The sequence below is a fragment of the Buteo buteo genome, chromosome 31 (genome assembly GCF_964188355.1).
Source record: "Buteo buteo chromosome 31, bButBut1.hap1.1, whole genome shotgun sequence".
Taxonomy (NCBI): domain Eukaryota; kingdom Metazoa; phylum Chordata; class Aves; order Accipitriformes; family Accipitridae; genus Buteo; species Buteo buteo.
This window is the reverse complement of record NC_134201.1, coordinates 1,910,139-1,934,923: the sequence shown is the minus strand read 5'-3', so window position 1 is coordinate 1,934,923 and position 24,785 is coordinate 1,910,139. Positions and strand designations below refer to the sequence as shown.

The 24,785-nt window shown below is 58.3% G+C and overlaps 2 protein-coding genes across 5 annotated transcripts in view; both read left to right on the top strand.

Annotated features, from left to right (window-relative positions):
* The window catches only part of LOC142026096 (E3 ubiquitin-protein ligase rnf213-alpha-like), a 57,832-nt gene extending 45,647 nt beyond the window's left edge, over window positions 1-12,185 (top strand). For 3 of the 4 annotated variants that reach the window (XM_075018929.1, XM_075018928.1, XM_075018932.1), the window contains 24 exons: window positions 33-206; window positions 402-574; window positions 658-766; window positions 843-957; window positions 1,191-1,374; window positions 1,737-1,945; window positions 2,138-2,239; window positions 2,468-2,683; window positions 3,507-3,588; window positions 3,898-3,932; window positions 4,646-4,740; window positions 4,921-5,071; window positions 5,172-5,340; window positions 5,702-5,793; window positions 6,248-6,505; window positions 6,713-6,848; window positions 7,298-7,381; window positions 7,668-7,836; window positions 8,059-8,254; window positions 9,623-9,700; window positions 9,952-10,152; window positions 10,567-10,656; window positions 10,994-11,154; window positions 11,644-12,185. In XM_075018929.1, the coding sequence (XP_074875030.1) occupies window positions 33-206; window positions 402-574; window positions 658-766; window positions 843-957; window positions 1,191-1,374; window positions 1,737-1,945; window positions 2,138-2,239; window positions 2,468-2,683; window positions 3,507-3,588; window positions 3,898-3,932; window positions 4,646-4,740; window positions 4,921-5,071; window positions 5,172-5,340; window positions 5,702-5,793; window positions 6,248-6,505; window positions 6,713-6,848; window positions 7,298-7,381; window positions 7,668-7,836; window positions 8,059-8,254; window positions 9,623-9,700; window positions 9,952-10,152; window positions 10,567-10,656; window positions 10,994-11,154; window positions 11,644-11,836 (3,472 nt within the window). In that variant the 3' untranslated portion in view covers window positions 11,837-12,185. The remainder of the gene's footprint in view (window positions 1-32; window positions 207-401; window positions 575-657; window positions 767-842; window positions 958-1,190; window positions 1,375-1,736; window positions 1,946-2,137; window positions 2,240-2,467; window positions 2,684-3,506; window positions 3,589-3,897; window positions 3,933-4,645; window positions 4,741-4,920; window positions 5,072-5,171; window positions 5,341-5,701; window positions 5,794-6,247; window positions 6,506-6,712; window positions 6,849-7,297; window positions 7,382-7,667; window positions 7,837-8,058; window positions 8,255-9,622; window positions 9,701-9,951; window positions 10,153-10,566; window positions 10,657-10,993; window positions 11,155-11,643) is intronic. The other variant, XM_075018931.1, reaches the window with a different exon arrangement.
* A 1,555-nt stretch (window positions 12,186-13,740) lies between these two features.
* Window positions 13,741-24,293, top strand: LOC142026100 (hydroperoxide isomerase ALOXE3-like). Its single transcript, XM_075018936.1, has 13 exons — window positions 13,741-13,908; window positions 16,145-16,343; window positions 16,417-16,498; window positions 16,593-16,715; window positions 16,824-16,927; window positions 17,031-17,353; window positions 17,490-17,693; window positions 17,816-17,902; window positions 20,665-20,834; window positions 20,915-21,036; window positions 21,143-21,243; window positions 22,899-23,069; window positions 24,061-24,293. The coding sequence occupies exons 1-13, from the start codon at window positions 13,771-13,773 to the stop codon at window positions 24,238-24,240; spliced, it is 2,004 nt and encodes a 667-aa protein (XP_074875037.1). The 5' UTR covers window positions 13,741-13,770; the 3' UTR covers window positions 24,241-24,293.
* The last annotated feature ends 492 nt before the right edge of the window (window positions 24,294-24,785 follow it).

Here is a 24,785-nt window from a genome sequence, read left to right as displayed (position 1 = left end):
GAACTGCTGCTTCTTTTCGTGATATTTCTCAGGAAAGGTGTGAAGGAATGCAAGAGCTGCCTGCGGGAGATCACAGACCCGGCCGAGCTGCCCTGCAGCCACATCTTCTGCACTCGCTGCATCCTGGAGTGGACGAACAAGCAGTGTAAGATCTGCAAGGAGGAATTCCCGGAGGATTACACACCCACGGCTTCGGAGGCCACAAGGTATCCCGGCGCTGGCAAAAACCTGCCTGTATCCAGTGTCTTCGTGTTAAATGTTGGGACGGAAGATGCTGGTGCCTGAACAAACGGCCATCTTGTCTCCCTGGTTTCGGTCCTCGGCTCAGCAGAGAGAGGGACGTTGTTTCTTTTCCTTGGTTGGAGGTCAACCATGAGTCTTGGTTTTCTTCTTCCCTCCAGGGAAGCTGTCGCCTGTCACAACAAATTCAGGAGGAAATGCAATTCCTTCTTCGTTGAGTTCATCGCCATGTACTTTTTGGGAGACAGAGAGGCACCGTCTGCCGAAATCATTCAGCGACTGATACAGTTTGTGGCTTGCAAACCCAGCCCCGAGCATCAGGCGGGGAAAAGGGGTAAAAGAGCTTGATTCCGCTCTACCCGGCTCTGACCACGCGCTCTTGGAAGTCAAATAACGGATGTCGCTCTTCCTTCCTAGTGTACAAGCCGAAAAGCGAGCTGTCGCCCTTCGAAGAGTGCATGGACACTAGTCCTACCGTCCAGTCCTCCCTCCTGAAGCTGCTGCTGCGATGCGGGTCAGCCCCGAGGTTGTTCCCAAAAACCCTCGCTGCCGAACCCCTCGGCTACGCGGACGCTGATGCTCTGTGTCCTTTTCCGCCCTAGGTTCAACAACGTCAAGGTTCACTTGGAAGAATACCTGTCCCAGATGGAGGAGAAGATAATATCCAACCAAAGTAACATGGACCACTTCTACTTCATGGTAGTGCACTGTCTGGAGGTAAGTGCCTGTTGGGATGCGCTGAGAATCCCAACGAACGCCGTAACTTGGAGCCACCACCCCAGCTAAAACCTATGAATCACATTAATTACCCCCTCTCCACATATTTTTATGGATGAGGAACCAAAGGAGGAGTTCACCTTAAAGATGCGGAGAAGGCGGAAGGAGGAGGAGCTGCTCAGTTATAACACACCTTCAGGCTCTTAAAAATTCTCTCTCTCTCTCTCGAGCAGGATTTTATGTATGCATCTTCTGAAGAAGATGTCAGCCAGCTTGCCGAAAACTGCCTCTCCACCGCAGACCTGTCTGCTTTCTGCGAGCCCGACGTCTCAAGAATTGACACCCTCCAGTTCATCGCTCAGCTCCGGCTCTCCATCAGCCACGTGGCCACTGTGCTTGCCAGACAAGTGCTTTCCGGTGAGTTCTTTCACTTAGCGTAGCATGAGATCTGTGCCTACCCCTAAGCAGGTCTAGAACAAGCACCCAAAGATGTCTAGCCTTGGAGATTTTTGCTGGAAAATGACTGTTTTTATGAAAATCGAAGTTGTTTTGGACAAACTTCCCAGCTCTTCAGTCCCCAGACTCGCTGTGTTCTCCCAAGTATTTCCCGATGTATTAAGGGACCCTCTGTACGTTGGCTTGAAGCCATGCTTCAACCTGTGGGGAGAAGATCCTGCTGCACCCTAGATCCTACCACAGCCTAAAGAGCTGTAGGGGCTGCGTTGGTGAAGGACATGCCACCGCTGGGGACTGGGTGTAACGAGAAACCTGCTTTCCAGCTGCAGATCCCAACGCGCCCGCTGCCGAGGGGAACGAGAAAGAGCAAGACCTGGTGAACGCGATGAAGCAGCTGGTTGCGAAGGCTCCGACTCCGTGGCCTCAGGTGTTCCTCATCAGGAATCTCTGTGACATCTGTGGGCTCGGCTCCATGTGGAAGATCCTCCAGGTGGAGAAGTGGATTTTACCCCAAGGCGTAGAAATTTCACAGGTGGGTTATTTTTGAAGAGCCTTGTGCCGAAGCACAGCTGAAGGGGTGGGATTTGCCGAGCTCGAGCCCTGTAAAATGGACTCGTGGGGCTCCCTTCCAGCTGAGGAGAACGACAGGCCCTTGTAGGGTGCAGTCAACTTCCTCTTCTTCCACTTGCTTCTTGGGATAACAGTGAGCATCGGTATTTTTCAGGATAGAAGTACCTGGTCAAATACAGCACAGATGTTTTTGGTGCTGGACAAAGCCCAAAACCAGCTAAAAAGCAAAGATTCCCCAGAAAACCAGAGCCTGACTGTGAGTATTGGTTGTATCTCCAACAGGAGGTTTCTGCGGGTTTCGGTCTGGAACCGTTGTTGGTTGGTCTGGAACCTCTTGAAAACAGGAGGTTTCCATCTGCGTTGATGGAGAGCTGCAGCAGCTCCCTGCTGCCGGGGGACACAAACGGGACTTTGCGTGGACGCTGAAACTCAGCGGGGAAGCCGGAAGACTTTGCTTATGTCTTGTTTTGTTCGACTTCTGTAGTCTGTCCTGCGACAAATGGAGAACATCCTCCGGTTGCCGTCCGTCCCGGATGAACTGCTGGAAGACAAAGTGAGGAAGATCATGGAAGCGTTGGGTGACAGCGAAGACCCAGGCCTGCTGGAGCTGGTCTTCCACGTTGCGCTCGTTCTGGTCTTGTTCCCGAGCCGCATCACTCACCTCTTCAGGAACATCTGCTTCAAGCCTGACGTGGTGAAGGTGAGTCGCGAGGCCGAGGTGCACAGCGCTCTCCAACCCGCAGTCCTGGTGCAATATTTCCCGGCAGACGGGCTTTGTTTTGGTCAGCTTGTTGTCCTGTAGATTGTTTTTCCCTCTTCCTTCTCTTTCCTTGCACTGAGAAGTAACTGTGACCATCCGTCCTGGTCTCCGCTTCAAATACGGATGAGATAGATGGTTTACGGGAGATGCCCATCTCTCTGCTGACTCAAGGGCTGCTGGGGGCCTGGCGGAGCTTCGTTAGTGGGGATTAGGTGGTTTGAAGCCCAACCCAAGCGTCCTCTTTCTGCCAAAGGTCTTCCATCGCTCAGATGATGGTGGAGACACTCGTTCCTGAGCTGGGCTTCCCCTTGGGTCTGTCTATTCATGAGGGTCTCTCCGTGCACGAGTTGTTCCTGTTACTTAAGGGCTGCAGGAAGCAATCAGGACATGGTGCTGCTTCTCCTGGAAGCGAAGTTTTCTTGGAGGTTCAGTGGAACCTCTGGATCCTCCCCCTTCCCATCAAGGCTGTGTTTGGCCCGTGGTGTATTCAGTTCCGGAATCAAAACTCGTAAATAATTGGGGACTTCGCTCACACGTGGTCATTTCAGCCTCACGTCTCCCTGTCTGATGGACCTCGCTCCCTCGCTTGGTCCCCGTTCCCTCTCCAGAAGTTTCTCCCTGATGACAGCGGCCGTGTGGGAGGACTTTTCCTCCCTGCTCCTTGCTTGAGAAGCAGAACCGCTCCTCAGATCGGTGGCAAGCGAGCTAGGACGATGGTTACCCCACGCCTTGTTTTTCTATTGCCTTGCCTTTCCTTTCCAAGGGCTCCTACCTTCCCACCATGCCCGGAGACCTGCTTTTTGATGCGGGGAACTGGAAAATCGGTACATCGGAAAAGATTTGGAGTAAGTACCGGGGGAATCTCGCTGCTCCTGCGCGTGTAGGCGATCCGTCAGCAACTGATTGGCCGGGGGGGACGGAGGGAAGGGATTAAAGACTCCTGAAGGCCATCTCTGTCCTTTCATTGAGTCCTTCATGATCTTCACCTGGGTGGAGCAACTTTTGGGTCCCTTTTTGACAAGCTCTGTGAGGGGCTGGATGTCGGGAAATGGGAGCCAGGCCTGTTGCCCTCTTGGAGAGCTTCTGGCCACATTCCCGTTGTGGAGGTCGTTGTGGGAGATGACTGACGGACCGTATCCTCTTTTCACACGTAGCTTGTCGGTGTGGCTTGTACTGGATCGTCACCGATGTAAGTGTCTCCTCGTGGCTGACGGTCTTTGCGGCTCTGTCTCGCGCTTCTCTTGTCGCCTCTGTGGGGGAAAAAGCCAGGCTCGGGATGAGCTTCTTGGCTCTTCTCCTGGCTCCCAGAACTGCCCGTCCCATTTGTGCCGTCTTGAAATGCGTCTCGGCCTCTTGCCTGGCTGTTTCTACCGGGTGGTCTCTACAAGACGCTCCTCCTGCCGCCCTGCTCCCCTCCGAACGTGGACTCTGGCGTCACCGCTCTGTCAAGTGGTCCTTTAGCTGCAAGAGCAGCTGTAAGGCTCAGAAGTCACGTGGGTTGACCTCCAAGCCGGTTGGGTTGACCTCCAAGCCGGTTGGGTTGACCTCCAAGCCGGTTGGGTTCTTCTCCCAGCGAGGTGCTAGGCTAAACGGAGGTGGGATTCGTGTCTCCCTATGGGAGCAGTGGAGCGGAGCGAGTGCTTCCAGGTCTTTGTTAGTCTCCCCCCCCCCCCAAATTGATGCCTAGACATGTCCTGGCTGTAGGAGGAACCTGGTTGGTCTGGAGATGTTTGCTCATAGGCAGGTGCCTCTCGTTAGTCGTTGCAATGCCCTCGTGTAGAAAACCAGGTTGGAAGATGTGGAAACCACCTGGGTGCCCTCAGCTTTTGCTAAGATGCCTTCAGCGCCCGGCTGAGCTTCCAACCTTCTCTCTCGCTCCCTCCTCTTGTGTCCAAACGGCAGTGCGGTTTTCCCACGGAAATGAAGAAATGTCAATGCGGTGCTGTCGTCGGCGGAGCTAACCACAAACCTGAGGCAGGCTTCACGCAGAAGGAAATGTAAGTCAACCCTCCTGGCTCCAAAGCCCCAGACGGCTTCACCCATCCACCTAACCCTCCCACGGAGCCACGGGCACCGGGGGGGGGAAGATGCCATGGTTGGCCAAAACAAAAAGCCTCCGTGTCCCGTCGTGGGACCTAGAGAAAGACGTGGTGGGTAATTGCTTGTTCTGAATGCAGCACCAAGGACAAAACGGAGAAAGGGTACGTCCTCGAGAGCCCTGGCTTGCGGAGAAACGAGGTGGAGAGGTGCCTGTCTCCTGCCTGCGTCGGTCTCGTGAGAGCTCTGCTCCATTCGTCCCTCCTGCTGGGGATCCAGGCGGACAAACAGGTAAGCCACCACCACCACCGCGCCGTGAGGAGCCTTCAGCCTAGCTTGGGAGGAGACGTTCCTGTGAGCCTAACGGAGGAGAACCTGCTCCATCTTCCAGGCGATTCGAGACCTGATGAAAGAGCAACCGGAGGACGTGGAAGAGTTCTTCTGGGGCCACCTTCGGAAAGACGCGGCGTGCCTGGCGGAAGCGCTCGGCAGGAACACGGAGGACGCCGTGTTGACTGTCCATCTGTTTCTACGGCACCTGAGCAACGACAACCTAGAAGGTAGAGAGATGCTGGGAAGCTCCGGGAGGTCACCAGCGGGCTTACGGTGGTCGGGTTTTAACCGGGACCTTCCTTCTTCCCGGGTTCCTCCTTCCCGGGACAGTCTCCATCCCGGGAAACCAGTGAGAAGATGGGGAGGGCAGTGAGCTCATTCAAAGCGCTCCGGGCAGACCAGCTTGAGGGCATGAGGAGATTGGGAGATAGTTTGCTCCGAGGAGGCGTCCGTGTCATCCCTTCCGCCCTCGGTTCCTCTTATTTCTCCATTTTCTCACTCCTCGCCGTCAAGAAACCCAGCAAAGCTCTGGGCAGACCCCAGGGTCTACAGGGTAGAAGCTCACCTCTTTCTTTGTGTCTTCGACAGACGACAGCGCAGCCTTGAGCGTCCTGCGTGAGAAAAAGGACCGAGAAGATTGGGAAACCTCCTTCAAAGCCCTGGCTCAGCCCTTTTTCCAGGTACGCCCGCGCCCGACTGCTGCTCGCTGGTATCGCGTACCCAAAGCACCGCTTTGCCGGCGGTCGCGTCCGTGTCCAGGGATATCTGCTGAGCTCGGGGCATTCCCGTGTGGAAGAAAAAGAGGTTTGTCCCCTCTCCGTTGAACTGGGAGCTTGCGCTGGTGTGGTCTCCTGCTCGGCTCCTGCAGAGAGGCGGCTTTTTTTGGGGATACTTTTTATATGCCAGTTCGGATCCTCCTTGGAAACAGGGTGGGTTTCTTGCCTTGGAGAAAATCACCTGTGGGTTTCTCCCCGGGAATTTCCGTTCTTGTCCCTGTGGTGGCACGTTCTCACCGCGCCCCTCCACTTCTCCAGAGCCCCTGTTGCCTTTTTTTTTTGCCTTAAGACCCTGTGAATCCCCTCAGGCTGCTTGGGTAACCAGGGCTGGCTCCTAATGACCCTTGGTTTCTTGCAGGAATTGGAGCAGACCCTTAATTCTGTCAAGGAGCAGAGGATGAACGAAGGTCCCGGTGGCTCCAGCGTCCTCCTGAAAATAGCTTACGGCCAGACACCGCCTTTCCAAGACCTGCCAAGCCAGGGATTGATCAACCAGCCTTGCATGTGGAGATTTGAACAGAAGATGACCATCCAGACCCTGATGCATTTCCTGCAGCAGGAAGATAGAGCAGGCGCTGGAAATCCGTACCCCATTCTACTGGAGCTCCTGTCGAAGGTTAGCTGTGGGAACGTCCCCTCTACACCAAAGCAGATGCGGTAAATTCGGCCTGGTTGGTAAATTTGGCCTGGTGAGGCACCGGGGTAACTTTTTTTTCCTCCCCTTGTGTTTCTTTGGAGCATCCAAGCAAGACAATGTCCTCCTGCAGAATACTTTGTGGCACCAGCTGGGATCCCTTGAATCACGCCGAATTTTCTCTTCCAGCTGGAGAACATCTCCCACGTCCGACACCTGCCCGACATTTTCCGTCTGCAGAACGCCCTGATTCACTTCTTCCAAAACAGCCACAAAGGGGAAAAGTACACAGTCCGGCAATTCCTGGACCAGCCTGAACTTTCAGGTGCGACGTGGAATTTCGTCGTGCCTCGGGACGCGGGCGTTAGACACCCCTCGGCACCCGGACGCTCCGCTGAGAAGCTGCTGCCGTAGTTTGCGCGGTGGAGCCAAAAAACAGCCCGTCGAGGCTGGGGGTGCCTCTGCAGGAGAAGTTTTGGGGAGGGGGAGGGAATTTAGGACGGACTGGAGGTCTGAGGTGTTGAGACGGATCCGGGGCAGTTCGTTTCTCCTGAGGCGTTTGGTGCTTGGCGAGGTTCTGCTGCTGTGAGTGAGCGAGATAGGCGAGACGGGATTTTCACCTCTGAGGTCATGGTGGCTGGTTGGGTGATGTCATACGTGATCTCATGCCGGCTCGAAGCCCGCACGGGGTGGTCCGACACCTCCCGTGGGAGATCCTGCCGTGTCTCCTGGGAGGATGCCGTGATTTGGGGCCGTTTTCTCCTCTCTCCGCAGAGGACCAGCGTTTGGCTTTCAGCAGAGCTATAGAGACGATCCGGAAAGTTTGGAGCAATATTAAGATGAACCCGGCCAGCTCAGGTATGTGGAAATCCCCAGGACGTCACGTCCCTCTTTCCTTGGCCGTTTCTTCTGGAGGTGCTCCGAAGCTGAGCTGCTTTCTGCCGTGAGCCTTCCTAGCAAAACCGCTGAGCTTGCTTGCTTTCCGCCTGCTAAAAACCCTTCTGAAAAAGCAAAACGTAATAGAAAAAAGCAAAACGTAATAGAAAAAAGCAAAGCCTAATAATAGAAAAAACCCCTTCCAAGACCCCAATGAAAGGGAGAATCTCCCCAGGAATCCGTACAAGCCTGTTCCACCCTTTTACAGGCATCACCATCCTGCCGGACCTCTCGCCCAACGACATCAACGTCAACACCGCCGTCCTCCACCTCCTCCCCACCCAACCGTCCATCAGCCACCTGGTGACCGCGTTCCTCATCCAGCTGCAGAACAACTGCATCGACACGGCGGCGCGGGTCACCAGGGAGAGGCAACGGTAGGTCCCCAGCCCTTCACCCTACGGCTCGTCCTTCTCCTCCACCCTCCATAAAACCGCCACGAGAGGTTTTTGGGGCTGGCGTGGGACTTGCGGCGGAGCTCAGACGATGCCGTCGCGAGGTCCCGGTGGTTTGGCGTTCGGCGAAAGCGGGTCCTCGATGGCGGGGTAGGACGAGGCGAGAGGTCCTGAAACCGCGCGGGGCAACCTTTTCTCTCCCAGGTCCATCTCCGCGGAAGAGGTGAAACCCTCCTCCGTGCTGGCCATAACCAAGAGCGATCTGGTGACCATGGCGCTTGCCAACTTGCAGTACGAGGTAGACGAAGACGGCACCAGGACGACCTACTTCGACTTCCAGATGCTCCAGCGGCAAGTGGTTCATCGTTTCATCAGCGGAAAGCCCCTTATCAAGGCTCAGGTGAGTTTGGCTCTGGCCGAGTTGTGTCGTCCCAGCTCAGCAGTGGGGTTGGGGTCTGCTTCCAGCCTCTTCTCCGTGCTTTTCTGGAGTCAGCAGACTCAACTGAAGATGTTGGCAGATGCCTGCTGTGCATCTCTCTCTGTTCCTTGGGGTTTTGAAGGAGCGCCGTGGCCAGAAACCGCTTCTGCGGTTGGGAAACGGTGGCCTGAAAGGTAGCGTGAGGCCCTACAGCCTTGTCTTTTGTGAAGGGGAAGCCAACCTCGTTTCTTTGAGAAGGAGGGAGGAGTTGGTGGCTGTTCGAAGAACTTCAGGAGGCAACTTCCAGGGTTACGTAAGGTCCAAAGTGGGACTCGTGCTCCTCCAAGGTGGTTCAGTCTCTTCTGGCTGGGGTTTCTGGTCTCTGTTCTGTGAAAACGGAGCCCGGAGCTGGTGGGAGAAGGGGACTTGAGGATGCTAGAACCAGGCTGTCCTGCGGCAACTGGGGCGCGTGTGCTCTCCTAAAGGTGGAGATGAATCCATGCTGGCCCTTCCCAGGACCCTTTTGGTCCTTGGAAATAGCTCCCAAGAGGACTTTCTCCCATTGCTTTGCTGAGGAGAGGAGGTGAGGCTGCGAGGTCCTCGGATCCTCCTTCACGGAGGTGTCTTCTTCCAGCCATCGGGGACTTCTGGTCTCCACAACCCCACAGTGGCCTCAGGAGGCCATCAGCCGCCTCCGGCAGAACCGTAGGGGACATCCCGTGGACTCAAATCTGCCCAGCCGAGCTTCTCTGCCGGCCCCCGTTAAGCGACGCCAGGCGTTTTTGAGGAGATTGAAGTAGACGGACGCCTGTAAAGTTGAAAGCAGACGACCCTTTATTGCTAAAACACACATATTTATAGTCACATGTTTCGCAAAGTCACTGTACACGTGCACAAACATAAAATATTGGTTATATCAACTCTGTACACGCACATAAACATAAGATGTAATTGGTTATACCAACTATGTACACACGCACAAACATAAAATATGATTAGTTATATCAACTCTGTACATGCGCATAAACGTAAGGTATAATTGGTTATACCAACTCTGTACACATGCATAAGCGTAAGATATAATTGGTTATATCAACTTAAACATGCGAAGCTTGTCTCAGTCTAATTGGTCGAGATAAACTGCCAAATTGAGTTTTTTTGTGCCAAGTTCCCTTTATTGTGGAATGTGCACCTGTCTTCTAATTGGCTTTATTATCATCTTTCTTTTTTTTCTCTTTTTGTTTATTCCGCTCGAGGTCTTCTAAAGGTGCCTGCAATGCTCTTGCAACCGACGTTAGCTAAATACGCGTCCACGCGTTTTCCTAACCATCTATCCCAAATCCTTTCCAGACGGCTCCATCCGTTGCCCTCAACAACGTGAGGACCCTCCAGGCCACCAAGATGAAAGTCGGGGATCAAGTGCCGCAGGTAGGAAACGGATCGCCGGTCGTCTTCTCCGTCCAACCCTGAGGTCTCCCCTCAAGTTCCGTGACCTGACGGGGGCTCGGAGACGGGGCAGATTTTGTGGGAAGACCCGAGGCCGACTCGAACAGAGGGTTGGAGACCTAGCAGGCTCCGCTTCTCCTATCCCAAAGGGATGAGCGAGTGGGCTGGGAGGGCAAGACGTCGTGGTGGTCCCAGCTTTCTCCAGGTCCCGTCCTTGCTGTTCTCGCTACCAGGAGCCGCTCAGCATCAACCAGCAGAAGCGCATCATGGAAGAAGCCCGCTCGGTCAATGCCCTCTCCAAGACTTTGGCCACCCTGAAGGTGGCTGCCGAATTTCTGGCTGTGACGGGCGGGCACCCGGAGTGCCCGCTACCCGAATACGTCCAGCAGGAACTGAGGATGGACGCCGCCGCGAAACAATTCCAGGACCTGCCGGTAAGCGAGGGGGTGGGTGGGAAGCGTTGGACGTTCGTGACTTCACCCCTCTGGGTGAGAGTTTTGCATCTCCCGTGGCTCCCACCACCTTCGCATGCTCCGAGGCCCCCGAGTTTAGTGTCCGTGGAGGCTTGGGGCTCTCCTGCTCCGAGCAAAAGAGGTCCTGGTCCCCCCCCGGGTGGGTTTAAAAGCTTGGCTGGGCGCTCCCAGGTCTTCATGTCGTGTCCACTGATGCACTCTGGATGACCAGGGCCACCTCTACGGGCGACGCCGGTCATCTGGGAGCCGAGGGTTTGTAGATGCGCCCACCTGGATTCTTCAACCGGGCAGGATGGGACCTTTCTGAGGAGATGAACCCCCGTGTTTCTCTTTTTCTTTGTCCCCCCATGTTTCTTTGTCCCCCCTTTCTTTCAGGTGGTGCCCAACACCCGGCTGAAGCACATCCTGGCGCTGTGGCAGGTCCTGGCGGCTCGCAGGTCCATGCTGTTGGTACAGATGAACCAGGTGAGGGAGATGAGGCTGGGGAAGGAGATCGGGTTTGCCCCCATGGGAGGAGGAAGGAAATAACGTTGCCGCGGACTGGCGACATTTTTGACATTCCTGTCTCACCCCTTTCCCTGGGTAAAATCAAGGTCTCCGGCTCATCCGGAAGATAATCCATCCCGCTCCGGGTACTTTCAAGACCGGCTCAGGTCTTGGAAGCTCTCCGGTGGCCCCGATAGGAGGTTCAAGGACACAAGGGGGGTTGTGGTTCTCCTTCCTCTACCCGATGTCGCCTCCAGAGCCATCTGGGTAGGGTGTGCTGGGGTCTCCCTGTTGCTGAAGCTGGTGGTCTTCGCAGGATCCCTTCTGCCTGGTACCCAAGGAGTTCCAAGGGCAGCTGGAGGCAAATGAGGTGAAAGCCTTGGCCTCCTCCTTGTCCAACACCAACCTCGACCTCTTCCTCATTGAGCTGCACGAGATGATCACGGTGGCGCTGTCCGGATATCAACCCGAACACGAGTAAGTCCCGGGTCGTATCCTGGGACTGCCGGAGTGACGGCAGGAGTCGTGGCTTCCTGGGAGGGTTTGGTTGAGGAGAAACCTCTGAAGGTCTCCATGCCGTGTCCTCCTGCCCCAGGCGGGTTACTCGAGGCCTCGTCTGGTTGCGTCTTCGTGAATCTCTTTGTCTTTGGAGACGCTCGTCTTGGGGGCTGTCCCGAGGTGACATCACCCCTGATGGGAAGAGGTGTTTTTTGTATTTCTTGGCCATCAGCCACCCCATTGGCTCCTGGTGCCCCTGGAGATACCCCAGGGCGGCCTTTAGCACGAGGCGTTGGCCGTCGTTGACCGGCAACCTTGGCCACCGTTGAAAGCCGCCGTTGACCGGCGACCTTGACCAAGACAGTGCTTATTGTTGACAGCCAACGCTGGCTGTGGCTAGCTGCCAGGGTTGGTGGGCCACCCATCCCACCTCCACCCGCTCACCCCTCTGCTCCGCCTCCCCCACAGGCTGAAGGACGCCTTTATGTTCTTCCTGGAAGTCAGAGATTTCCCCGCCACGACCGTGGTCACTCTGACGGATGCCCTGGACCCCGACATTCCTGTCGGGAAGATCCTTTCCGTCTGGAGGACGGCTGCGAAGACCAGTCAAATCAACGTCCCCGCCTACGGCCAGGAGAGGCCAGCCCAAGGCAGCCGTTAGCCCCCTTTCTCGCAACGACCCTGCTGGTGGCTCGTCCCCGTTGGGCGCAGAGGAAACATCTACCCCTTATCCCAGCTCCGGGGGCAACACACCAGTTGCCTGCAGGCTGCTGGGAGCAGCTCCAGCTTCCGATCCCAAGCATCCCTGTCCTTCCAACCCTACTGAGCCGCAGCAAGAACGCGGGAGATCATCCCCACGGACGGGATCCGAGGAGCTGGAAGCCTCTCCACCACCCCAACGTTGGTCGGAGAGTGGTTCTGCGTCCCCCCCGTGCCCATCAGCGGTGGCGTCTTGTCCTGCCTCGTTCCTTCCTCTCACTTTCCGGCATTATTAAACACTCGAGGACCCATCTTGGTTTCGTGTCGTTCTTCAAGCGGTGGTGGAGGAGATCTGGCTGGTGTCGTGGGTGCCACCGGACCTTCTCAGGGGCTACCATGGGGCTCAAGGGGGCCACCGGCCTCCACAGATGGCCAGGGGCAGGAATAAGACCACAGCCACCCCCCCAGTCCTCCCAGTATACCCCAGTGCCGTCAAGGGTTTGACCCGTGCGGTGAGCAACTTCTCTCCATCTTCCTGGAGAAGGAGGTCCGTGCCCAAACCCCTGTCCTCTCCCCACCCTTCCCGCAGGTGTTTGTAGACACGGATGAGATCTCTCCAGTGTCTTCTCCCAGTTCCATCAGCCTCTCCTACGAGAGGTCCTCCGGTCTCGTCACCATCTCGGTGGCCTCTCCCTAAGTTTTCCTTTCAAGGTCTCCGTAGAGGTTTCGCCAACTTGTTGGCGAAGACCCTCTTGTCCCAGTTGGTCAGATGAATCCCATCATCTCCTGACCTGGCTTCTCCAAGGTAGATCCGCAATCACGGAAGCCCAAACCTTGACTTATGGCACCAGCTGCCCCAGTCTCTTTATCATCTTTTCTGGACTCTCTCCAGTCTTGTACTGGGAAGCCCAGCCCTCCAGGTGTTGCCTCACCAGCACGGAGGTGAAGGACCACCTCCTTCCACCGTGACCTGCCTTTGCGGCGAGTTCACGGTCAACTTGACGTCCGCCAGGACCTTTTCTATCAAACTATGTTCCAACCACGTGTCCCTGCTGTGTCCTGGTGCTGGGGGTTGTCCCAGCACCAGGAGAGGAACCCCGTGGTGTTCCCATCAGGCCATCTCTCCGGCTTACTGGTTTTTCTGGGTGGCAGCGGGAAACTTTGGGCATTTCAGCCGCTTTTCCCAGTTTGGGGTCATCTCCAACCTTGCCGGTGGACAACCCACCTGGCTGCTCAACCAACCCCTGCAACGGCTTCTCTAGGAGGATCTAAGGGGAGACGATGTTGAAAATCTTCCTGAACGTCGAGGTGGACAACCCTCCGCTGCTCTCCCCGCGGCAGTTGTTGCGTCGTAGATGTTTTATCGAGCTGGCTGAGTGTGACTTCTCCTCGGTGAAGCCACACCGATGCCTCCTGATGCTTTTCTCATCCTTCGGGTGCCTGGAAGTGGTTTCCAGGGTTAGTTGCTCCGTCGCCTTCCTTTGGGAAGTCCCTGCTGGCCCTGCGACCGCTGATCCGTGGCATTCCTTGAGCAGCCGGTGAATTGGGGACGGTGGCATGGACAGGGATGTGGCAGGAGATGGAGAAGGCCCTGGGGAGGCAGGACGGGCCCGTGGCCACCCCACCGTGACCACCGCTTGAGTAATAACCCCATGGCCACATCCGTTGAGATGAGATACGCCGGATACCGGCCAGTAACGATCATCTGATAACATCTCCTCTTGAGAAAGAAGGACCGGCCACCCGGCTTGTGCAACAGCCGCAGGGCTCGCGGTACGCAAGCCACCCAAACCGGCGGGTTTCCGCCCCCCCCCAAAAAAACCCCTCACCCCTACGGCCAGTTGCTTTTTGAAGGCATCTCTTGGACGTTGCGGTGCGTCTTCGGTGGAGCTCGCCATGGCCGTCTACAAGGTGAAGGTGGCAACGGGCGACATCCTCAAAGCCGGAACCAACAACTCCATCTCCATCACCTTGGTGGGCAGCCGTGGCGAGAGCCAACGGACGACCATCAAGCACTGGTTCCTGCCGGGGACGGTGAGTGTGGGGACGCGAAGCGGTGGCACGGGCTGTCCTGGGAGGTCCCGGCATGGATTTTGTTGGAGAGGGTGGGAAAAGGGCTGGGTCACCTTCAAGGATTGGAGGGAGGGGGAGGTGGGAAGAGGGCTTGGGGGGGGTGGGTGTGGAGGAAAGGGGTCTTGGTGGTGGTGGGAAGTGGTCTTGGTGGGGTGGGATGGTGGGAAGGGGTCTTGGGAGAGATGGATGGTGGGAAGGGGTCTTGGTGGTGGTGGGGATGGTGGGAAGAGGTCTTGGTGGTGGTGGGGATGGTGGGAAGGGGTCTTGGTGGTGGTGGGGAAGGATGGTGGAAAGGGGTGTTGGGGGTGGTGGGAAGGGGTCTTGCTGGGGAGGGATTGTGGGAAGGGATCTTGGTGGTGGTGGTGGGAGTGGTGGGAAGGGGGGTCTTAGTGGTGGTGGGATGGTGGGAAGGGATCTTGGTGCTGGGGGTGGTGGGAAGGGGTCTTGGTGGTGGTGGGGGTGGTGAGGAGGGGTCTTGGTGTTGGGATTGTGGAGGAAAAGGGTCCTGGGGATGGTGGGAAGGGTCTTGGTGGTGGTGGGAAGGGGTCTTGGTGGTTGGGGGGTGGTGGGAAGGGGTCTTGATGGTAGTGGGGATGGTGGGAAGGGGTCTTGGGAGGATGGAAGAAAAAGATCCTGAGGGGAATGGTGGGAAGGGGTCTTGGTGGTGGTGGGAGTGGTGGGAAGGGGTCTTGGGAGGGAGGGATGGTGGGAAGGGGTCTTGGTGGTGGTGGAGGAAAGGGGTCACAGGGATAGTGGGAAGGGTCTTAGGATGATGGAGGAAAAAGATCCTGAGGGGAATGGTGGGAAGGGGTCTTGGTGGGGTGGGATGGTGGGAAGGGGTCTTGGTGGTGGTGGAGGAAAGGGGTCCTGGGGATGGTGGGAAGGGTCTTGGGAGGATGGAGGGAAGGGGTCTTGGTGGTGGTGGGATGGTGGGAAGGGGTTTTGGTGGTGGGCTTGTGGAGGAAAGCGATTACGGGGGTGGTGGGAAGGGTCTTGGGAGGATGGAGGAAAAAGACCCTGAGAAGGGTGATGGGAAGGGGTCTTGGGAGGGATGGTTGAATGGGGTCTTGGTAGTGGTGGGATGGTGCGAAGGGGCCTTGGTGGTGCTGGTGGAGGAAAGGGGTCCTGGGGATGGTGAGAAGGGTCTTGGGATGATGGAGGAAAAAGACCCTGAGGGGAATGGTGGGAAGGGGTCTTGGTGGGGTAGGATGGTGGGAAGGGGTCTTGGTGGTGGTGGGAAGGGGTCTTGGTGGTGGTGGGGATGGTGGGAAGGGGTCCTAGGGTTGGGGCTGTGGAGGAAAGGGGTCGTGGGGATGGTGGGAAGGGTCTTGGGAGAATGGAGAACAAAGATCCTGAAGGGAATGGTGGAGAGGGGTCTTGGTGGTGGTGGGATGGTGGGAAGAGGTCTTGGTGGTGGTGGTGGTGGAAGAAAGGGGTCATGGGGATATTGGGAAGGGTCTTGGGAGGATGGGGGAAAAAGATCTTGAGGAGGATGGTGGGAAGGGGTCTTGGTGGGGTGGGATGGTGGGAAGGGGTCTTGGTGTTGAGGCTGTGGAGGAAAGGGGTCCTGGGGATGGTGGGAAGGGTCTTGGGAGGATGGAGGGAAAAAATCCTGAGGAGGATGGTGGGAAGGGGTATTGGTGGTGGTGGAGATGGTGGGAAGGGGTCTTGGTGTTGGGGTTATGGAGGAAAGGGGTCCTGGGGATGGTGGGAAGGGTCTTGGGAAGATGGAGGAAAAAGATCTTGAGGAGGATGGTGGGAAGGGGTCTTGGTGGTGGGGTTATGGAGGAAAGGGGTCCTGGGGATGGTGGGAAGGGTCTTGGGAAGATGGAGGAAAAAGATCTTGAGGAGGATGGTGGGAAGGGGTCTTGGTGGTGGGGTTGTGGAGGAAAGGGGTCCTGGGGATGGTGGAAGAGGTCTTGATGGTGTTGGGGTGGTGGGAAGGGGTCTTCGTGGTTGTGGGGTGGTGGGAAGGGGTCTTGGTGGTGGTGGGGATGGTGGCAAGGGGACTTGGCTTTGGGGTTGTGGAGGAAAGGGGTCCTGGGGATGGTGGGAAGGGTCTTGGCGGGGATCGAGGAAACCCTCGGGGGATGCCCTGAGCACCGACGCTGCTGGTGGGACGCGGCCGTATCTCCCGGCGCCACGCCGGGGCACCTGCCCGCCCCCCCCCCCCAAAGCCGTTGCCCCTCTGTCCCAGGAGAAGGATCTGACCGTGCGCTGCGAGCAGGACCTGGGGCCCATCGTCCTCATCCGCCTTCACAAGTGGCGGCTCTTCTTGGAGGACGCCTGGTTCTGCAAGGACGTTCGCGTGACGGGCCCCGACGGCACCCTCTACCGCTTCCCTTGCTACCAGTGGCTGGAAGGGGTCGTCACGGTGGAATTCCGGGAGGGCTCCGGTAGGATACGTCCCATCCTCATCCTCTTCTGCTAGCCAGGAGGTCCAACCTTCACCCCCTGTCTCCTTTTCAGGAAAGAAGCTGGCGGACGATGAGCTGGAGATCCTCAAGGAGCATCGGCGGCAGGAGCTGCAGGCGCGGCAGGAGGCTTACCAGTAAGAGCAGGGACGTAGGGATGGAAGCCCACCACGGCCAGGGTGGCTTGGCCAGCGGTGACGCCGGCGCCCGTCCCCCCGTCCCCGCCCGCAGGTGGAAGACCTTCGCCGAGGGCTGGCCCCGTTGCCTCAACGTGGACTCGGTCTTCGAGCTGGACTCCAATGTTCAGTTCTCCTGCGTCAGGGCCACCAACTTCAACGGTCTTCTCATCTTCCAGTGAGTAACGCCCCAACGTTGGGGAGGACCGGGATGACGGGGTTGAGGAATGTCGCCGGTGCCGGGGAGAAGGGATGGTGGGAGCTGAGGTCCGCCTCTCTCCCGTAGAGCCGCCTCCCACCTTCTGGCAGGGTTCCTGGTGAGACCCACCTCCTGGAAAAGCCTGGATGAGATCCGCAGCATCTTCTCCCGGACGAAGGGCAGGGAGATCGGTGGGTGCTTTGTGTGTGTCCCCCCCCCCCACTTCCACCCAGGGCGTCCCAGCTCGATGTGGAGGGTGGCCAGTTGGGCGCTGACGTCCAGCCACCCCCTTAGTCCCCGAGTACGTGGCCGCCCACTGGCAAGAAGACGACTTTTTCGGCTACCAGTTCCTCAACGGCAACAACCCCATCGTCATCCGGCAGTGCGTGGCGCTGCCGGCCAAATTCCCGGTGACGCCGGAGATGGTGGCCAACTTTTTGGGTGGCGGCACCACCCTGGATAAGGAGATGCGAGAAGGTCGGATCTTCATCGTGGACTACGACGTCTTGGAGGACACCCCGGCCGGCACCATCCACGGGCGCCAGCAATACATCACCGCGCCGCTCTGCTTGTTGCACCAGGGCACCGACGGGCTCCTGCGTCCCATCGCCATCCAGGTAGAGACATTCCCACCCCAAAAAAAAACCCAAAAAATGGGAGATGACTTCTACCGCCTCGACGGCGGCGGAGATAATCCCACCGCGCCGTGACGGCGGCGGAGATAATCCCACCGCGCCGGTGACGTCCCCGCAGCTCAGTCAAACGCCGGGACCCTCCAGCCCCATTTTTTTACCGAGCGACGCCGAGTGGGACTGGCTGTTGGCCAAGACTTGGGTGCGCAACGCCGACTTCTACAGCCACCAGCTCCTCGCCCACCTCTTGAGGACCCACCTCTTCGCCGAGGTCTTCGCCGTCGCCACCCTACGCCAACTGCCGTCCTGTCACCCCATCTTCAAGGTAAAGGTCCCAGTTCACCCAGTTCGGGACCAACCAGTTCGGGATCGCCCAGTTTTTCCCCCCCCTCCCACCCGTCGTCGTTCCGCTTGGTCGTCTCCAAAATCTCGGTTCTCCGCCGCCAGCTCCTCATCCCCCACTTCCATTTCACGTTGCACATCAACACGTTGGCCCGCAGCGTCCTCATCAACCCCGGCGGCGTCATCGATAAGGTGAGCTCTGGGGGTACTGGGAGCACTGGGGTCTACTGGGGGCACTGGGGGGGGGGCACTGGGGGGTACTGGGGGTTATCTGGGCTACTGGTGCCCTGGGAGCAGTCAGGACCACTGGGCATGTACTGGGAGCACTGGGGTCTACTGGGAGGGCTTGGGGGGCACTGTAGTATGCAGGGGTGACTGGGGGTTACTGGTGATACTGGGGGGTACTGGGGGTTACCTGGGCTACTGGTGCCCTGGTAGCCGTTGGGACCACTGGGCATGTACTGGGAGCACTGGGGAGCACAGGGGGCCCTGGGGGTCACTGGGAGAGCGTGGGAGATACTGGGGGGGGGTGGTACTTGCAGTAGCGGTGCTCTGGGAGCACTTGGGGATACTGGCGTATACTGGGAGCACTGGGGGACAGTAGAGAGCATGGGATGGGGGTCACGAGAGCACTGGGGACGGTGGAGTATACTGGGGGCACTTGGGGGCACTGGCGTGTACTGGGAGCACTGGGTGGCACTGGGGGTACTTGGGTGCACTGGAGCATGCTGGGGGAGTACTTGTGCTCTTGGAGCACTTGGGGGCACTGGGGTAGACTGGGAGCACTGGGGGGGCACTGGGGAGCCCTGAAGACCTGGGGGACGCTAGAGACCGTGTCGGAGCTGGGGAAGGACTGGGGATGCTGGAGTATACTGGGAGCACTGGGGAGGGATAGTACTTGGAGCACTGGCGCCCTGGGAGCAGTTGTGAGCGCTGGGGTAGACTGGGAGCACTGGGGGGGCACTGGGGAGCCCTGGAGTCCTGGAGGACACTAGAGGGCCTAGGGCGGGGTGTTGGAACTGTGGAAGGACTGGGGACACTGGAGTATACTGGGAGCACTGGAGGAGTACTTGTGCTCTTGGGGCACTGGGCTATACTGGGAGCACTGGGGGACACTAGAGAGCATGGGATGGGGGACACGAGAGAGCACTGGGGACAGTGGGGTAAACTGGGGGTACTTGGGGGCACTGGGGTATACTGGGAGCACTGGGGGGAGGTGGTACTGGGAGCACTGGTGCCCTGGGAGCACTTGTGAGCACTGGGGTAGACTGGGAGCACTGGGGGGGCACTGGGGAGCCCTGAAGACCTGGGGGACGCTAGATACTGTGTTGGAGCTGGGGAAAGACTGGGGATCCTGGAGTATACTGGGAGCACTGGGGAGGGATAGTACTTGGAGCACTGGCGCCCGGGAGCAGTCGTGAGCACTGGGGTAGACTGGGAGCACTGGGGAGCCGTGAAGATCTGGGGGATGCCAGAGACCGTGTCGGAGATGGGGAAGGACTGGGGGCACTGGAGTATACTGGGAGCACTGGGGGACACTAGAGAGCATGGGATGGGGGTGATGAGAGAGCACTGGGGACAGTGGGGTCTACTGGGGGGCACTGGGGGTACTTGGGTGCACTGGAGCGTACTGGAGGCACTGGGGGAGTACTTGGGGGCACTGGGGTATACTGGGAGCACTGGGGGTGGTGGTACTTGGAGTACTGGTGCCCTGGGAGCACTGGGGGGGCACTGGGGTAGACTGGGAGCACTGGGGGGCCACTGGGGAGCCCTGAAGACCTGGGGAACACTAGAGAGCGTGTTAGAGCTGGGGAAGAACAGGGGCCCTGGAGTATACTGGGAGCACTGGGGGTGTACTTGTGCTCTTGGGGCACTGGGCTATACTGGGAGCACTAGAGAGCATGGACCGGGGGACATGAGAGAGCACTGGGGACAGTGGGGTATACTGGGGGCACTGGGGAGCCCTGGGGGACACTGGAGACTGTGTTGGAGCTGGGGAATGACCATGGTGCTGGAGTATACTGGGAGCACTGGGGGAGTACTTGTCCTCTTGGAGCACTTGGGGGCACTGGGGTATACTGGGAGCACTGGAGGGGGGTGGTACTTGGAGCGCTGGTGCCCTGGGAGCACTTGTGAGCACTGGGGTAGACTGGGAGCACTGGGGAGCCCTGAAGATCTGGGGGACGCTAGAGACTGTGTCGGAGCTGGGGAAGAACCGGGGACACTGGAGTATACTGGGAGCACTGGGGGAGTACCTGTGCCCTGGGAGCACTTGGAGGCACTGGGGTATACTGGGAGCACTGGAGGGGGGGTGATACTTGGTGTACCGGTGCCCTGGGAGTACTTGTGAGCACTGGGGTAGACTGGGAGCACTGGGGGGGCACTGGGGAGCCTTGAAGACCTGGGGGATGCTAGATACCGTGTCGGAGCTGGGTAAGGACCATGGTGCTGGAGTATACTGGGAGCACTGGGGGAGTACTTGTGCTCTTGGGGCACTGGGCTATACTGGGAGCACTGGGGGATGCTAGAGAACATGGGATGGGGGACACGAGAGAGCACTGGGGACAGTGGGGTATACTGGGGGCACTGGGGAGCCCTGGAAATCTGGGGGACACTGGAGACTGTGTCGGAGCTGGGGAAGGACCAGGGTGCTGGAGTATACTGGGAGCACTGGGGGAGTATTTGTCTTCTTGGAGCACTTGGGGGCACTGGGGTATACTGGGAGCACTGGAGGGGGGGTGATACTTGGTGTACCGGTGCCCTGGGAGTACTTGTGAGCACTGGGGTAGACTGGGAGCACTGGGGGGGCACTGGGGAGCCCTGAAGACCTGGGGGATGCTAGAGACCACGTCGGAGCTGGGGAAGAACCGGGGGCGCTGGAGTATACTGGGAGCACTGGGAGGGGGGTGGAGGCAGGCCACGGTGCCACCCATGGGTGCCACCCTCCCCACCAGTCCTCAGGTGCCACCTATGAGGGACTGGTGCTACTGGTCCAACGGGGCTTGGAGAAGGTCACCTACTCCTCCCTCTGCCTCCCCGACGACATCCGCCAACGCGGCGTGACCCAAATTCCCAACTACCGCTACCGGGACGACGGGATGATCCTTTGGGAAACCATCCAGAGGTGGGTGACGACCGGGATCGGGGTGGTCCCATGGGTGCTACGGGACCACCTCGGGTCAACTTCATCCCACCTCCGAGTAGGTTTGTCTCCGCCATCGTGGATTTTTACTACAAGGAGGACGCGGCCGTACGGGAGGACGCCGAGCTGCAGGCTTGGGTGATGGACATCTTCGTCAACGGTTTCTTGAGCAGGAACTCTTCGGGTAGGGTGTTCCTGCACCCATGGGTGCTCCGGGATGTCCCCAAGGGTGGTGGGAGGAGGAAGGATGGGATCCTTGACCTTCTTCTTTGTCCTTTTCCGCCTTCCAGGTATCCCGTCTTCGTTTCAGACGGTGGCGGAGCTCAGCAAGTTCCTCACCATGGTGGTGTTCACCTGCTCGGTGCAGCACGCGGCCGTCAACAACGGGCAGGTGGGACCTCAGTGTCGTCTGTGCCCAAAAAAACATGTGTCCCCCCCCAAAAGACCCCACGCCGGAGAGGTGGCCCCCTCTGAGGCCTTTGGGTGCCGGAGGGACGTCCCCCACCCTAAGGCGGAGTAGATGTCCGCGTCCCACCTTGCGTTGTGCCGGAGGGATGTGGTCATCTGTCCCGTCTCTGTGACGGTGGGATGTTCTTGCTGAACTTCAGGAGAACGTCCCCGTCCAACCCATCTCCATGCCAGAGGGACGTCCCCATCCATCCTTTCTCCATGATGGAAGGATGTCCCCACCCCGCCCCACCTCAGGAGAACATCCCCATCCAACCCGTCCCCATGCCAGAGGGACATCCCCACCACGCCTCAGGAGAACGTCCCCATCCAACCCATCTCCATGCCAGAGGGGTGTCCCCATCCATCCTTTCTCCACGTTGGAAGGATGTCCCCACCCCAGGAGAACGTCCCCATCCAACCTACCTCCATGCTGGAGGCATGTCCCTATCCATCCCTGGAGAACATCCCCATCCAACCCATCCCCATGCCAGAGGGACAACTCCACCAAACCTCAGGAGAACGTCCCCATCCAACCCTTCTCCACGCTGGAGGGATGTCCTCATCCAACCTGTGCCCATGCCAGAGGGACGTCCCCATCCATCCCATCTCCATGACAGTGGGACATCCCTACCTCACCTCAGGAGAACATTCCCATCCATCCCCTCTCCATGCCAGAGGGACGTCCCCATCCATCCTTTCTCCATGTTGGAAGGATGTCCCCACCCCAGCAGAACATTCCTGTCCAACCCATCTCCATGCCACAGGGATGTCCCCATCCATCCTTTCTCCACATTGGAAGGATGTCCCCACCCTGCTCCACCTCAGGAGAATGTCCCCACCTATCTCCATGCTGGAGGGATGTCCCCATCCAACCTGTCCCCATGCCAGAGGGACGCCCCCTTCCATCCCTTCTTCATGCCAGAGGGACATCTCCACCAAACCTCAGGAGAACGTCCCCATCCAACCTGTCCCCATGCCAGAGGGATGTCCCCATCCATCCCATCTCCATGCCAGAGGGATGTCCCCACCTCAGGAGAACATCCCCGTCCAACCCATCTCCATGCCAAAGGGACATCCCCGTCCATCCTTTCTCCATGTTGGAAGGATGTCCCAATCCAACCCGTCCCCATGCCAGAGGGATGTCCCCACCCCCCTCCACCTCAGGAGAACATCCCCATCCAACCCATCTCCATGCTGGAGGGATGTCCCCATCCAACCTGTCCCCATGCCAGAGGAACGTCCCCATCCATCCCATCTCCATGACAGTGGGATGTCCCCACCTCACCTCAGGAGAACATTCCCATCGAACCCATCTCCATGCTAAAGGGACGTCCTCATCCATCCTTTCTCCATGTTGGAAGGATGTCCCCACCCCAGGAGAACATCTCCATCCATCCTTTCTCCATGCCAGAGGGATGTCCCCACCTCAGGAGAACATCCCCATCCAACCCATCTCCATGCTGGAGGGATGTCCCCATCCATCCCATCTCCATGACAGTGGGATGTCCCCATCCATGCCTGGAGAACGTCCCCATCCACCCCATCCCCATGCCACCACAATGTCCTCTCCTGCCACCGCCCTCTCCCCCCTTGCAGTACGACCTGGGAGCCTTCATCCCCAACGCTCCCTCCTCCATGCGCCACCCGCCGCCAAAGACCAAGGGCAAGACCGTCCTCCAGCACTTCCTCGACACCATCCCTGAGGTGGACACCACCGCCAACATCCTGGTGGCCCTCATCCTCCTCAGCTCCCGCCTCAATGACATGGTGAGTGTGGCCCCACCACCGTGACCTCCCCAAACAGTGGCTCTGGGTGGGTTGAGGAAACTCAAGAGATAATGTCTCATGAGAAATGGTGGGTTGAGGAACCTCAAGAGATGATGTCTCATGAGAAACGGTGGCTCTGGGCGGGTTGAGGAACCTCAAGAGGTGATGTCCCATGAAAAACGGCAGCTCTGGGTGGGTAGAGGAACCTCAAGAGATGATGTCCAATGGGAAATGGTGGCACTGGGCGAGTTGAGGAACCTCAAGAGATGTTGTCCCACGAGAAACGGTGGGTTGAGGAACCTCAAGAGATGATGTCCCATGAGAAACAGTGGCTCTGGGTGGGTTGAGGAACCTCAAGAGGTGATGTCCCACGAGAAACGGTGCTGCTGGGTGGGTTGAGGAACCTCAAGAGATGATGTTCCACAAGAAACGATGGCTCTGGGTGGGTTGAGGAACCTCAAGAGATGATGTCCCACGAGAAACGGTGGCACTGGGCGGGCTGAGGAACCTCAAGAGATGATGCCCCATGAGAAACAGTGGCGCTGGGTGGGTTGAGGAACCTCAAGAGATGATGTCTCATGAGAAATGGTGGTGCTGGGTCGGTTGAGGAGCCTCAGAAGATGATGTCCCACGAGTAAACGGCAGCTCTGGGTGGGTTGAGGAACCTCAAGAGATGCCCCAAGAGAAATGGTGGGTTGAGGAACCTCAAGAGATGATGTCCCACCAGAAACGGTGGCTCTGGGTGGGTTGAGGAACCTCAAGAGATGATGTCCCACCAGAAACGGTGGCTCTGGGCGGGTTGAGGAACCTCAAGAGATGACGTCCCATGAGAAATGGTGGGTTGAGGAACCTCAAGAGCTGCCCTACGCGGTCGTGAATCTACGATGGTGGTGGCCACCAGGGCTCCCAGCCTTCCCAGCAGCCTCCAGTTGACTTGAGTCACCTCAACTGGTCCAAGCTGATGGGTCCCCGTCCCTTCGTCCCCTCCCAGAGGCTGCTGGGCCAGTACCCGGAGGAGCGTTTCACCGAGGCGGAACCTCGCCGGATCCTCCGGACTTTCCGGGCGGAGCTGGAGGAGATCCGCGAACTCATCGAGGAGAGGAACCACGTGGTCACGCTGAGATACAACTACCTCAACCCGCTGGAGACCGAGAACAGCGTCTCCATCTGAGCCCGAGGGGCGCTCCCAGCATCGCCCAGTATCCCCCAGCATCTCCCACCCACCTCCCACCCTCTCCCACCCAACTCTCAGCATCTCCCAGCATCCCCCACCCGACTCCCAGCATCCCCCACCCAACTCCCAGCATCCCCCACCCAACTCCCAGCATCTTCCACCCAATTCCCAGTATCCCCCACCCAACTCCCAGCATCTCCCACCCAACTCCCAGTATCCCCCAGCATCCCCCACCCAACTCCCACCATCTCCCACCCAACTCCCAGCATCTCCCAGCATCCCCCACCCAACTCCCAGCATCCCCCACCCAACTCCCAGCATCCCCCAGCATCCCCACCCAACTCCCAGTATCCCTCAGCATCCCCCACCCAACTCCCACCATCTCCCACCCAACTCCCAGCATCTCCCAGCATCCCCCACCCAACTCCCAGCATCCCCCACCCAACTCCCAGCATCCCCCAGCATCCCCACCCAACTCCCAGTATCCCTCAGCATCCCCCACCCAACTCCCAGCATCCCCCACCCAACTCCCAGCATCCCCC

What these genes read in the sequence shown, in the direction of transcription:
- LOC142026100 (XM_075018936.1), top strand. Translation starts at nt 13,771, where the DNA reads ATGGCCGTCTACAAGGTGAAGGTGGCAACGGGCGACATCCTCAAAGCC. An exon ending in CTTGAGCAGGAACTCTTCGG is followed by an intron (nt 21,037 to 21,142) that starts GTAGGGTGTTCC and finishes TCCGCCTTCCAG; the next exon opens with GTATCCCGTCTTCGTTTCAG. An exon ending in GCTCCCGCCTCAATGACATG is followed by an intron (nt 23,070 to 24,060) that starts GTGAGTGTGGCC and finishes GTCCCCTCCCAG; the next exon opens with AGGCTGCTGGGCCAGTACCC.